The 13,882-nt window shown below is 34.3% G+C and overlaps 2 protein-coding genes across 2 annotated transcripts; both read left to right on the top strand.

Annotated features, from left to right (window-relative positions):
- The first annotated feature begins 1,462 nt into the window (after nucleotides 1–1,462).
- LOC126671021 (ATP-dependent DNA helicase Q-like 1) lies at nucleotides 1,463–6,624 on the top strand. Its single transcript, XM_050364711.2, has 10 exons — nucleotides 1,463–1,762; nucleotides 1,852–2,228; nucleotides 2,777–3,037; nucleotides 3,706–3,874; nucleotides 4,101–4,192; nucleotides 4,282–4,325; nucleotides 4,891–5,005; nucleotides 5,095–5,448; nucleotides 5,689–5,913; nucleotides 6,028–6,624. Exons 1-10 carry the CDS (start codon nucleotides 1,645–1,647, stop codon nucleotides 6,133–6,135), a joined length of 1,863 nt encoding a protein of 620 aa, XP_050220668.1. The 5' UTR covers nucleotides 1,463–1,644; the 3' UTR covers nucleotides 6,136–6,624.
- A 2,290-nt stretch (nucleotides 6,625–8,914) lies between these two features.
- Nucleotides 8,915–13,849, top strand: LOC126673726 (uncharacterized). The gene is made up of 6 exons (XM_050367968.2): nucleotides 8,915–9,452; nucleotides 9,721–9,869; nucleotides 9,976–10,040; nucleotides 10,140–11,828; nucleotides 12,675–12,807; nucleotides 13,090–13,849. The coding sequence occupies exons 2-6, from the start codon at nucleotides 9,767–9,769 to the stop codon at nucleotides 13,740–13,742; spliced, it is 2,643 nt and encodes an 880-aa protein (XP_050223925.1). The 5' UTR covers nucleotides 8,915–9,452; nucleotides 9,721–9,766; the 3' UTR covers nucleotides 13,743–13,849.
- The last annotated feature ends 33 nt before the right edge of the window (nucleotides 13,850–13,882 follow it).

Raw genomic sequence — 13,882 nt, 5'->3', positions numbered from 1 at the left:
GTAATAAAAGCTATAAAATAAAAAACCAACACATTTCAAACTCTCCTCCTTCATCTTCCTCCTCTCACGCCATCTCTCTCCGTCAACCTCACCGCCATTGTTGCAGGTTAGAGAGAGAAAGCGAGAAGAGAGAGATTGATAGAGCTATAAAATGGGCGGCGATCATATTCAGACCACCGGCGGCGGCGAAATCGTAAGAAAAACACAGAGCAAACTCTACACCGGCCGGTCTCGCCCATATTCTAGCGATCAATATCCTCGTCGGAATCCACGTCATCATCGGAGTGTTAGATCTGTGTCGAAGCAGTCTTCTTCTTCGTGGTGGAATGCGCCGGAGACGAAGAGGAAGAAACGAGTTGCTAAGTATAAATTTTACGCCGTTGAAGGGAAAGTTAAATCTTCTATTAAAAAAGGGTTCCGTTGGTTTAAACGGACTTGTTCGAGGATCGTGCATGGCTTCTGAAGAAAAAAAGAAAAAAAAGTTTTACGTAAATAACATGTAATGAGGTGAATGAATTATTCTGCATGCATGAGAGTTTGATTTGATTTGATCTTTAATTAAGATCGTTAATTCATTTTAAATATTACTAATTCTTTTCTCCTTTTTGTTCTTAATTTATTGTGCTTCTCTTAAGCATGTAATTAACTTTGGAGATTATATAAGAGATTTGCTCTTCTTTTCCCATCATATTACTTTTTGTTTTGATTATTCTTTATTGCTTTTGGGACTTTTGTTTTATCTTCAATATTGATTTATTTTTTATTTTTTATTGTCATAAATTGGAATTATATGAACGTGAATGTCTAGCATTTGATCTTCTTAATGCTTGTTAATTTGTTTAACTTCAATGGTGACAAATCTTGATGAAACTAAGCAATGCCATAATTGCAATAAGAAGTTATATATTCTTTCAAATGTGATTTACAAGAGTTTGGGAAGTTACTATCAACCATGAAAATTATCTAATACAACCATTGCGTCACTGTCATTCGTACAATAAATTATCAATCGTTCGTTAGCATGTGTTAATGATTTAAAAAAAAGACTCTCTATTACAAATGTAACAAAAAAAAAAGAAATATTACAGCAATTTATACTATTGACCCGTTTTTAAACGAGTAAAGAGTCATCATTACTTCTTTAATTAAATTTATAAACCAAGTTTATATAAATTAAATTCTAATTTATTCTTATAATTTAGCTCATAGCTTTCTAAAATATGACTACTATATACTTGCATATGTATTTTCAGTATGCATTGAAAACATTCTTGGACTTTTTTATCTAATATTTTACACCAGTTTCAAGATATTTGTGTTTAATATATTTATGGTTGCGTTACAGGTTCTAAAAATAAAATAAAAAAGTGGATATGATTGGACTTATTTTGAAGAGTTATAAATTAAATTTTCAAAATAGGTTAAATTTGATTAATATGAGCTCATTGCACAAGTTCAAGAATCAGAATGACCCTTTGTTTTATTCTAAATCGCAGTTCTCAGAACGACGCCGCTTGAATAGAATAATGTCGCCCCCCTTCCTGTCCGCGCAGAACAAAAGCGCGGGAGAATTCTCCTTAATTTTGCTCTGTACAAATAAATAATTATACTCCGAGTAACCACTAAATCGAACCACCAAAATCAATGGCGAGAGGTCACGACCTCGATTTAGAGAAAGCTCGACTCCTAAGCTTAGCACTCGAATGCGGTTTCGACGAAGAATCAGCCAAGAAATGCTTAGACCGTTTAATTTCTCTTTACGGTAACGGTTTATTCCTATTTTCCCTCCATTTCTCGATTTTTCACTTAAACCCTAATTTAATTGAATTTCATTTACTGTTATGAATGAAGGCGACGACGGTAAAGATTTTGTGACTGTGGAGTGTTGTGGAGATGATTATCTTGCGGCATTAGCTGAATCTATGCAAGATAGTGAGGATTGGGATGATGATGATATCCAAGCTATTGAATCTGAAGCTTGTGGTGCTTTGAGTAGTTGTTATATGTTTGATAATGGTAATGTTAAGGTTGATAGTTGTGATAATAATGATAATGATAATGATAATGTAAGAAGTTATATAAATGTTATTGATGATGATGATGATGAACTTGAAAATAAACAAAACTGGATGGATTTGGATTCTGATAGTGATTCTGAAGATCCTGAGTTTACTATCGTGAAGGGGAAAGCTGCGGCTAGCTCGAGTAAATGCTCCTCGAGATCTACAGTAAGTGAATTATGTTGAAGAACTAATATAGAAGCTACTTATTTCTTCATTGTTTTGTGTGAATTGATTATTCCGTGCAATTAGGCTGCTAACCAGTTACGAGTCCTTGATTGTGCTTGGGAAGATTAAAAATGTAAGAATTTGATTCAATCAATTTTTATTCGATTTGGTTAGTTCTTAGGTCTGGGAAGTCTATGACTGCCCCCCTAGAACTTAAACCTTTTAATTTGAAAAGGGAAGTTTGATAAAATAAAATAAAATGCGATTCCCAGAATTGATTTGCAAAAGGATTTTTTTTTTCTTCAGCTGGTCTATTGTAAATCAATTCCAAAGTTGTGATTTCTAATGGTAGTTCTTCTCAGAACTTAGCTTTATCATATTATGTGACACTCTTGCAATGTGATTATGGTGCCATATCATGTGGCAGATATAAAAGTTGGTTACTCGTGTTTGCATGAGTGGTATACTTACTTTTTGTATCTTTCTTTCTCTTGTTGTTGAAAGTTCATGGTAGTTCTAGGTGATGACATTGCTGGTTTTTATTGAAGGAATGTAAGAGCAGTGTTACTCAAGGCTCTGCTTCATTAATTCCCAACAAAAAGAAGAATCATGGGATACAAAAAGATGGACAACTGACACTAAGTTATGAAGAATTGCAGGCTTTAGATGATTTTGAGTTGGCAAATGTGGTTATATTTGGCAATATGGCATTCCGTCCATTGCAGCATCAGATTTGTAAACTGTCTTTGGCCAAGAAAGACTGTTTTGTTCTCATGCCTACTGGAGGGGGTAAAAGTTTATGTTACCAGGTAACAAGTCATTTACTTATTTATTTTGTTGTGTCAGAACTATATCTTATACAATTTTCTTGATTGCTTGACGACTGACGTTAATGCCTTAGCTTTATCCCCTGTTGCATTGTCCAGCAAATATGTTTATTGTATTTGATATTGTCTTAGTGTACAAATTATGCTGGTTAACAACACAGCAATGTTTTCTTACATATTAAAAAAGGTACCCTAAAAAATGCTAGAACATCCACTAACTTCTCACTCTGCGAGTTGTATCTTTTGTACACGAACAAAAGAAACAAATGATAGAACTTCCAAAATTTGAAAAATTCTTGCTCAAACTTGTAAAAACGGTGGAACTTCCTTCCCTGAAATTGACGAGGTTTCAGATAAATTAGGTGCATTGCAATCTGCCAGAGATAACTGAACTCGGTTTGATTAGTATAATTGTGCAGCTTAATTCAGATATCTTGCTATCTTAAGTGTTAAATGCAGTCATCTATGTTCCTCATCCAATTGCAACTGCTCTTTACATAAACACCTTATGTCATATGATATGCACCACAACATTATAGTTTTCATGTTGCTGACAATTAATTTGGTCAAACCCAAAACCTTGTTAGGGTTATTAGTGGGATTTATGCACTGTGAGAACACTGTCTTATATAATCCTATATCTTGTGCAGCTTCCAGCAACCCTGAAACAAGGTGTTACAGTGGTTATATCTCCCTTGCTTTCCCTCATCCAGGATCAGATCATTACGCTCAATCTCAAATTTGGAATACCGGCAACTTTTTTGAATTCTCAACAAACAGCCCCCCAAGCTGCAGCTGTCCTTCAAGAGCTAAGGCAAGGTTCTTCCTTGTGCTTGAATCTATGAGGACATGTATTTTGATTGTTATAATTCATGCTTGAAATTTTATTTTTACCATTTGATAATCCATCAATATATTTTGTTTCATAAGAATTTTTATTTAATTCACATGATCTCGTCTTACAATTCTATTAATGGCTTCACCTTTTTCACTTATACCAATTGATTTTCAAATTTATGCTGTGCTTTTCATTCTCCCAGGAAAGACAAACCATCTTGTAAACTCTTGTATGTGACTCCTGAAAGGATTGCAGGAAATCAAGCATTTCTTGAAATACTAAAGTGTTTACATCGGAAGGTAGCTTTTCAGGTTCTGAGCAATTTATATAATTAGGTCTTTCGTTAAACAAAAGCTTTCTATAATTAACACTGCCTTGTAAATAACAGGGACAATTGGCAGGATTTGTTGTTGATGAAGCACACTGTGTGAGGCAGGTCCTTTATCTTTCTCATAGTATATTGTCATTAATTTTATTTATTTATATTGATGATAATGGAGAAGTTACACATGCAAACATGCTAACTTGCACACAGCCTGTCAGCCACACTCTTTCTCTTCTGTCTCTAGCATGCAAATAGAAGCCATCCTAATGTAGAGCATTCAAAATATAGATTTTATTCAGAGGCCACATTTTTTGAGTCAGCAACTCTTTTCTGATTACGGGTACTTGACAGATAATCTTCCGAAGTGTGCCCTTTCTAGATTAATTCTTTTTGAATTATACAAGCACGTGTTATAAAGATATCAGGTGTAGATTTTATTGAGCTCAATGTATCCAATATCATTGCTGCATATAATGAGAAAGAACAAATTTAATATTCATGATATGCATCCACTGGTGCAGGATCCAAAACTATACTTCTAAGTTTTAACAAATTTATTTTCAAAATCGAGTTTTATTTTCTTTCCATACGTAACAAGTATTTTAGAATTTTAATTGCCCAAGTGAAGTTTCTTGTACTTATCGATTTCTACACTCCAATGATGCTTCACAGTCAATGGGGACATGATTTTCGTCCAGATTATAGAGCGTTAGGGTGTCTTAAACAGAAATTTTCAGATGTCCCACTGATGGCTTTGACTGCAACAGCAACCCAGTCAGTTCGTGAGGTACTTTGTTTGCTAGAAATCAGTTTACCTTGTTATAATCTCATAGAAGAAAGAATGCTCTAGTTATCTGAAAACTTTTCCTTTCACAGGACATTTTAAAAGCCTTAAGAATTCCGAATGCTGCTGTACTAGAAACTAGCTTTGATAGACCCAATTTAAAGTACGAAGTGATTGGAAAGACCAAGGAATCACTAAAGCAGCTTGGACAGCTTCTAAAGGAACGTTTCAGGAATCAATGTGGAATAGTCTACTGCCTTTCAAAAAATGAATGCTCTGAGGTGTCAAATTTTTTGAATGAAAAATGCAAGATTAAAACCGTATATTATCATGCCGGTCTGGCAGCTCGTCAAAGAGTTGAAGTTCAGAGGAAATGGCACACTGGTGAAGTCCACATTGTATGTGCTACTATTGCTTTTGGAATGGGAATAGATAAACCAGATGTTGTAAGTTCAACTAAATTCTTCATTTTATTTCTTAAACTCATTACTTAATATTTATACTTATAGCCTACAGCAAGTAGCAATTTTATCATTTTATGCGCATTTTGCTGCAGCAATAGCAAACTTCTTCATTCGTTGTACTAATTTGAATTTTATTATCTTTTAATTTCTGTTCTATCTTAGATCTAGGATATTTTGTTTTCATCCTTAAATACTTATTGCTTTTTGTTCTTTTACACACAGCGTTTTGTTATCCACAATACACTATCCAAATCAATTGAAAGCTACTATCAAGAATCTGGAAGAGCCGGAAGAGATAATCTACCTGCTGCATGCATTGCTCTATACCAAAAGAAAGACTTCAGTCGGGTTGTATGCATGTTAAGGAGCGGACAAGGATATAAAAGGGATAGCTTTAAAACTGCAATGGCTCAAGCTCAGAAAATGCAACGCTACTGTGAACTCAAGGCAAGTATATCCATATTATGAGTAGGTTTGATTAAATTAATAATGTAAGAATCTAACTTATTTTAGGAATTTGTAATTAAGTTGCTTTATCTTCTTGTCTGTCCACAATTTTAGGCTGAATGTCGAAGACAAACGTTACTCGAACACTTTGGAGAGTCTTTTCATCGAAAAGATTGCAAATATGGCTCTAATCCATGTGATAACTGTCTCAAGACTTCTTAAGTAGAAAATGGCCAACTTCAAGACTGTGTATGAGCCCACATTCTGCCTCTTCTTTTGGGCGTATACGCACATGTATGGGGAATGCTTTCGACATAGATGGCGGTTTTGAAAGAAGAAATGTGTTTCACACATCCTAATCAAAGGGAGGATCAAACCCTACTCAGTTATTATCAGCTAAAGGTACTTCAGAACAAACCCATTGCTTTGATTTTGGACTTTCCTGTAACATTTGCAACTATTTCACATGCTTATTGTGCGGATGCATGTGGTAGAATGTCTAGAGTGGGGTTGGGTTGGAGGCAAGAGACATATAGCTGAACACAATACCTTGGGCCACATTACCAATTTTCTGTACGTAAATTGCATTTGCATGATTTAGTAATTGATTTTCTGGCTCTTGAAAGTTTTTCAATTAGCTACTGAGAGGATTAGAGACTTTTGTTTGAGGCCTGAGGTTAATTGGTCCCTTGTTTTTTTTTCTCTGACCTACACATTTGAGTAATTTATTATTTTAGAGAAATTATTGCAGTGGTGTCTAAACTTTTATAAGTCTGCTATTTTGGCATCTGAACTTTTATTTTTTTAAATAATGTTTCAACTTGTTGGAAGTGTACCAACCAAGTAATTTTAGTATTTTCAATGGGTCATCGTCCCTAAATTTATGCGTCAGGATCAATTAATTTATTCTTTAACAGTTTTTATCAATTAAAGATAATATTTTCTAGTTCTAGATCAATTAACCTCCAAATTGTACAAAATAACTGCGTTCATGTGCTGCGATGATTCAGTTTGGGGATTCATTGATCTAAAATTAGAGTCTTATCTATAATTAATTAATCCTAGCACACAAGTTCAGGAACCGCTACGACCTTTTGTTCATTTTTATTTTATTTTTTATTCAAAATCTAATCATCTTTAGTGCCAACAATTCTTATATGCTACGGCCGGCTAATTAGTCAACATTAAATCTAAGATCTAAGATGTTCAAAAACCCATGAAAGAGAAACTATTTCTTTCAAGGAATATTTTGACAGATCACATGCAACTACCATGCATTTTCTTTATATCAACATTGATCTAATTTTTCTTTGTATGTTTTAATCAGATTGTGACATGTCAACAACTCAATAATAATATAAGTAATGTGTTAACATTTTATCAAATTTTAATTCTAATCTTTCTTAATCACCCATTCTGTGTCCAACTATTAAAGCACATAGAAACAAACCCTTTTGTTTTAAATTATGGTAACGGCAAATCTGTCACTAAAAACTAAGGCTAATTTCTTGGTGGTCTATTGCAAATCCTTGATTTGATGATGATACATGATTTTAACAGAAGAAATAAAAACAAACATACTTTTGATTCAAGTCTTTGTGTATTTAGTATTTTAGAGCGGTGTTTTAAAAACTGAATCAGTGGTTATGGGTTCACAGTTCTGACCAATCAAACGAGTTATATATATATATATATATTATTTTTATTTATGGCTTTATAATTTTTGATTTTTATCCTTTTTCTAGTTCAAAGAAGTTGAAATGTAGTTTTGATTTTTAAACAATAATTGAAACGAATTGACCTTTGACTCTCAATCAAACTAACCGGTTAAGTAAAAAAACCGTTTAACTATGTAGCACAAATACGGAGAAATGAGACATTTGGATACGGACAAGGGGAAACAATCATAAAGTTTGTTAGCGATGCCAAATTCCCGACACGTTTGATTGAATGGGATGTTCGTTCTGGGTTAGACTACTTAGTGGATTCATATGGTACTAGTTATCTTTGAATGAAACTAAAAGAGCTGTGTCAAAAAAGTTTTCTGAAGTGACAATACTTGTAGCATTAAAATACTATAATGCCTTGCTAAATTGGAACAAGGAAACAATATCATTTGATGGAACGGAGTAGCTGAATATAACCCTTACTAATTTTGCTGTGTTATTGAATCTTGATAACTGAAAAATCACCATCCAAAAAACAATATCTCAAATGATGCATTACCAAATTTCTTACTGATATCACTTTAAGTAGAAGCTAACTTCACAGTATGCCAATTTGTCAAAAAAAAAGAGGAAAATTATAGAAATGGAGTAAATCTGATCTAAATTTTTGAAAATACACTTTTTTCATGTTTGTATCTACATATTTTTCACACTTTATACTTACAAGTTTTTATTTTGTACGTTTCACTATGGGGTTTTTTTTATAAGAAAAGATAAAAAGCGTAAAAAGCTTACTACTCTTTCCTATTTCCATATCCATCACACCAAGATTAATTTAAGGGAAGCGCATTTGTTTGACTACCTCCAACCCAAATTTCATACAATTAATACTTTGAATTCCATCTAAATTTTATTACTATTAGAGAGCGGGGTCAAATTTGAAGCTCAAATATTGATTATAATATTTTGTCACTAAATTATTAACTAAAAAAATTTAAGATCTAAATAAAGTAAAGTATGCTTACATATTATTTAGTGAGTGAAGGAAGTATATAAGAGTACAAAATAAATCGTCAAGATTATTTCGTCCTATAAACATTAATTTAGCCTAAATTTTCTAACTCCGTTAATTAATTTTTAAAATAGATAGAGATGTTAAATTGTCGACGGAAATAAAAAAATATATTATATCCTTTAATTTTTGAAAGGAAAGTTTAGAATGTGAATTGTGATAAATACGGAGATTTGTTTTTAATTAAATTGAATTCTGAACTCCCTTTTTAACCCACGTGTCACGATGTAAAAAGCACTGAACTCTGCACGATACACAGTAATAATGGACGATAAACAAAATTCAGAGAAGAAGATAATTTTAATTTTAAAAGTTGCTCACTCACTGCTCCTTCAAATGTTTAGCGGTGTGTTATCTTCTTCAAACAATTAATGCTATAACCCATTTTTCTCTGACACCTTTTACTCTTTCAAACTGTCTTTAATCCTTAACCCTTACTGCATTTTCATTTTTGGACCATCCCTTGGTTTTCTGTATTGAACCCTAAATTCATATCTCACACATTCCTCACTTCTCTTCTCTTTTTTTCCTTTCTTCTAAATGTGAACACCACTAAAAAAGTTTCGTGCTTCAAGTTGAAAATTGTGTTTTTAGTGCTTCGAGTGAGTGTTAAATTTTTAATTTTGTATTAAATTTTTAATCTTTTTGTCATTTCAAGACTACCCATTTGTGCTTGGTTGTTTTTTAGACTCTCCCGTTTTTATTTTTTTTGGGTCAGTTGGGATTTAGTTGATTTTTTCAGTTTAGAACGAAGATTAAAGAACCAAGATTTACGTGGTCTCCATTTTGAAGGATCTCAAGTAAGTATACTTTTTGTGCTTTTTTCCCCAATTGTTATTACTGTTTTTCAATTGTAATTTACTCAGGAAAATGATCAATGCAGCTGAAATTTGGTATGATTTTAGAAATGTTGTTTATTTTGCATTTTCCAATTTGGACTTGTTTGAGATTTGCAAACTTTATTTGTACCTTTTAGTTTTGTTATCATGAGATTTAGTGCTATTTTATGGTTTGAAATTCCTTTATGTGCTTGCAATTTGAGTTGGGTTTTGTTTTAATGATTTCCAGGTTTTAGTCAACAATTGTTTGATAATTTTGGTTTGCATATGTAATAATGGAGGGTGAGAGAAAGCGTTCAAAAGGAAGCTTTTTCCGCTTATTCGATTGGAATGGAAAGTCTCGTAAGAAGCTGTTCTTGAACAACCTTGAATTGCCTGGTACATATTCTTTTCTAGGTTTGAATGTGTAATTATGTGGCATTTCCTATTGTATGTATTGCCAAGATTTTGAACTGGTGTATATTCATTTTTATATATTCAACAGAAGGAGCAAAGCAAGGATCAGAAAATGTTGAAACTGAAAGTATAGCTAAACCAGAACTTTATGCGGTGAGAGTTTCGATTCTGTTGTAATGTTAACATCTACTAATTTTTGATACTGAGTAAACAGTTAGCTTGATGATCGGTAAACGTTTGCTCTATGTTCAGATAGAGGTGGATGATAGAAGAGCAAATTTAAGTAACAAGGGCAGTAGTGACTTTAGTTGTGCTTCGTCCGTAACCAGTGATGACGGATATGGAAGTAAAGCACCTGGAGTGGTTGCTAGACTTATGGGCTTGGATTCTTTGCCAACATCAAAGTTTGCCGAGCCTTCTTCTACCCCATTTCTTAATTCCTCCTTGTTTAGGGATTCTCAATATGATAGAAGTACCCCTAGTTTATGGAATGATTATGTTTCTGGCAATCAGGAAGGATATTCTTGGGATTTTGTGGAATCAAAGTCACAAAAGGTGCAAAACCGAACAACTGAGAGATTTCATACTGAAATGTTACCTCCGAAATCAGCTAAATCAATTCCGGCTACCCACCACAAGTTATTATCTCCAATTAGGAGTCCTGCATTTATCCCGACAAGGAATGCTGCTTACATAATGGAGGCAGCTGCAAAGATAATTGAGTCAAGTCCTAAGGCAACTATGAATGGTAAAATGCCATCAATAGCATCATCTTCAGTTCCCTTAAGAATTCGGGATTTGAAACAGAAAATGGAAGCAGCACATACAGCATCTAAGTCTCAAAGATCAAATAGTTTGTTTGCTGCCAAGAATGCTAAAGGACAGCAATGTGACAGGAGTCCAAGTGGATCAGAAGGCATTTCATCGTGCAAGGCTTTACCGTTTTCTGAAAAATGCAATCCTGAGAGTGTAAAAAATAAGGGAAAATCAGCTCCACTTGCAGTACAAGCGTCCAAGGTTCGGAGAAGGGAGGGATTTACATCGACTAATAGCAACATTAAAAAGCAAGAAATAAGCTCTAATCATTCCTCTAAGCGACCGGCCAGTACAGAGAAGACCAAGAGAAATTCTGAAAATAGGACGACTAATGTGCTTGGGCAGAATAATCAGAAGCAAAATTGTCCATCTGGTAAAGAGAGGTCAACTTCAAAAAATGTCATTTCTAACCAGGTAGGTAGCAGAGCTCAGACCATGAATGGTTCTCCTGGGCAAAGTAGGACTGCAAATAGAGTTGTTTTAAAGTCTCAAGCATCCAAAAAGACGCGCTCAGTGGTCACAGATTCTGAAAAAGAGAAACCAAATAAAAAATCTTTGAAGAAGAAGCCTGTAATTGGTGAGCTTCAAACTGGAAGAAGTGTTCCTGATAATGCATCATTGAAGAGAGAGGAGACGTCTATCATTGCAGTAGATGGACACACAAACACCGGTATAGATAATCGGAAGAACAATATGGAAGTAGTTTCATTTACATTCACATCCCCTGTCAAGAAGGCCACACCTAGCTCACAGCCCTTGGTGATGGGAAAATATAGCAACTCTGCGATTGATTTGCTTGGTATTAATGATAATTCCTACTTTAGTAAGTCTACATCTTTGAATATAATTGGTGGTGATGCTTTGGGTGTTCTTTTGGAACAAAAGCTGCGTGAATTAGCAAATAAAGTTGATTCATCGCAAATTGACATGATCAGAGATGACACTTCTGCTAGCTCTACATCCAGGTTGCAGAATTCCATGTCCATATGCAATGTGATTAGCACCATTGCTGAAACACAGGTCAAGAGATCTCTACTTGTAGAGAAAGACAAATCAGACCATCCAGATGACTATATTTGCTTTTCAGTTGACAATTCAAGGCTTAATGAGAACCTAAAGTGGCAGGTTTGTCTTGTGTGTTCTAAGATCCTTTTATCCAGCGTTTTATCTTCTTAATTTATATTCCTTATTTGTATTACATTCTTGATATACATGCTTTACTTATGAAGCAATTTTTGATGCACTTCCAAAGCTTTAATCAGGACTTGAGGGTTTTTACGCGAAAATAAGTTTTCCTAAGTGAGAAAAAAGTTGTACTATACTCTGATGACTGGCAGAACAATAGTGAACTTAACTAGATGGGATTTACCCACTAGAGGCAAAAGTAGCGCTATCATTTGCAATCAGCCTTTTTAAAGGCAGTGGAATTTTTCCTTCTCGTAATGTTTTTGTAGCATTGTGATCCAGTTTGTTTGTCAATGGGGTTGATTGTCTTATGCCTACTGTACACTCGATTTTGTAGCAAAGTAGACTTTAGCTTATAATCTGGTAGGAATCAATATTTTTTATTCTTTATTGCTAAGGCTTGCAACATTTTTCCCAACTTTGAGACAAGCCCTGAGTTCTTCTAGCTTTGTTTTATGGATATGTTACTTTCCGCAAACTGGTATGCTCTATACTGTTAATGGATAAGTGTTGGTGGCATCTGTGAGTTGGTTTGTATCTGAGTTTTTGCCTTTGTAGACTGATTTTTTTTTTTAAGTTCTAAAGAATATCAGTGCTTGCAATTTGCTGAAGCAGTTGCTGTATTTGTTGTTGCTGCTGAACTTTAGGATTTGGAGCTTGGTTTACTTCATCTTTTGAATTATTTTTTGTACTGTAATAGTCTTGGATAAAATAAAATTAGTTACGTTTTTCATTTATGTATACATGTAAATAAATTATTCACTAATTTTGTGGTTTCTCTTTCAGGGATCGAAAGAAGTGGAAGAGTGCAGCAGCAGCAGTAACTTCAGTGAAGCTGAAAAGGACCAATATCAATATTATAGTCCAGTTTCAATTCTTGAACCTTCTTTTGAGAGTGGAAGTTGCTCAAATACCAATGGTAAAAATATTCCCTATATCTTTCCTTTTCCTTCTTGTCTTTGAATGACTTATATGCTAAGTAGCACGGACATTTCATTTGATCAATGTTTCCTGTTTCGAAAACGTGTCAGAAACATGGCATTGCGGACACGAAATTTCATTTTTAACATAGAAACCTTAAATTAACATTGTTTCGCCGTGTTCGTGTTCAAGTGTCCCATTTCTCGTATTTGTGTCCGTGTTACATAGGTTATAAGTGTTGTTAAGGATAGTAAAGTAATTGTACTTGTCCATTCACCAGCTGAATCTGACGAAGCGCGTAATGGATTTTCTACAAATGAGACCTTAGAAATGGAAGAAGAGACAGAATTATCGGACTCGGCATCCTCAATATCTACAGTAGAGATTGGAAGAAAGCACATAGCTAAAACCTTCACCGCACCACAGTTTAAGCAATCAAGTGAATGGGAACTAGATTACGTGAGGGACGTGATCAACAATGCAGAGCTGATGTTGACAGATTTCAGATTGGATCAGACCGCGATGGTCGTAAATCCATATCTTTTTCATCTGTTGGAGATTCAACAGAATGAAACAGAAAGAAACGAAGAAGAGCTCGCCAAGCTTGAACGAAAGGTTTTTTTCGACTGTGTTAGCGAATGTTTGGAGCTCATGTGTGGGCAAACTTTTGTTGGTAGCTACAAATCATGGGATAAAACTTGGAGATTGTTTCAAAGAAAGGGTTGGTTGGCAGAGGAATTGTGGAAAGAGATCTCAGGTTGGAAAAGCATGGGAGACTTAATGGTGGATGAGCTTGTTGATAACGACATGAGCGTCGGATATGGGAGATGGCTAGACTTTAAGGTAGAAGCATTTGAAGAAGGTGTAGGGATTGAAAAAGAGATTCTAACTTGTTTGGTTGATGAATTGGTTTCTGATTTATTTATTTTGTAAAGCCATTTTAAAGGGGATTCTGCCAATTACAAGCAGCATTCTTTTGTGTTGATGTTAGGAAACAATGTATATGATCTTCCACTTAAACTCCAATCTTATCTTTTCCATTGTGTCTGCCATTTGCTGAAAAAGTAGTTTTA

This window comes from Mercurialis annua, linkage group LG3 (assembly GCF_937616625.2).
Source record: "Mercurialis annua linkage group LG3, ddMerAnnu1.2, whole genome shotgun sequence".
NCBI classification, from domain to species: Eukaryota; Viridiplantae; Streptophyta; class Magnoliopsida; order Malpighiales; family Euphorbiaceae; genus Mercurialis; species Mercurialis annua.
Note: the sequence above shows the minus strand (reverse complement) of the source record. Positions and strands in the feature narration are given on the sequence as shown.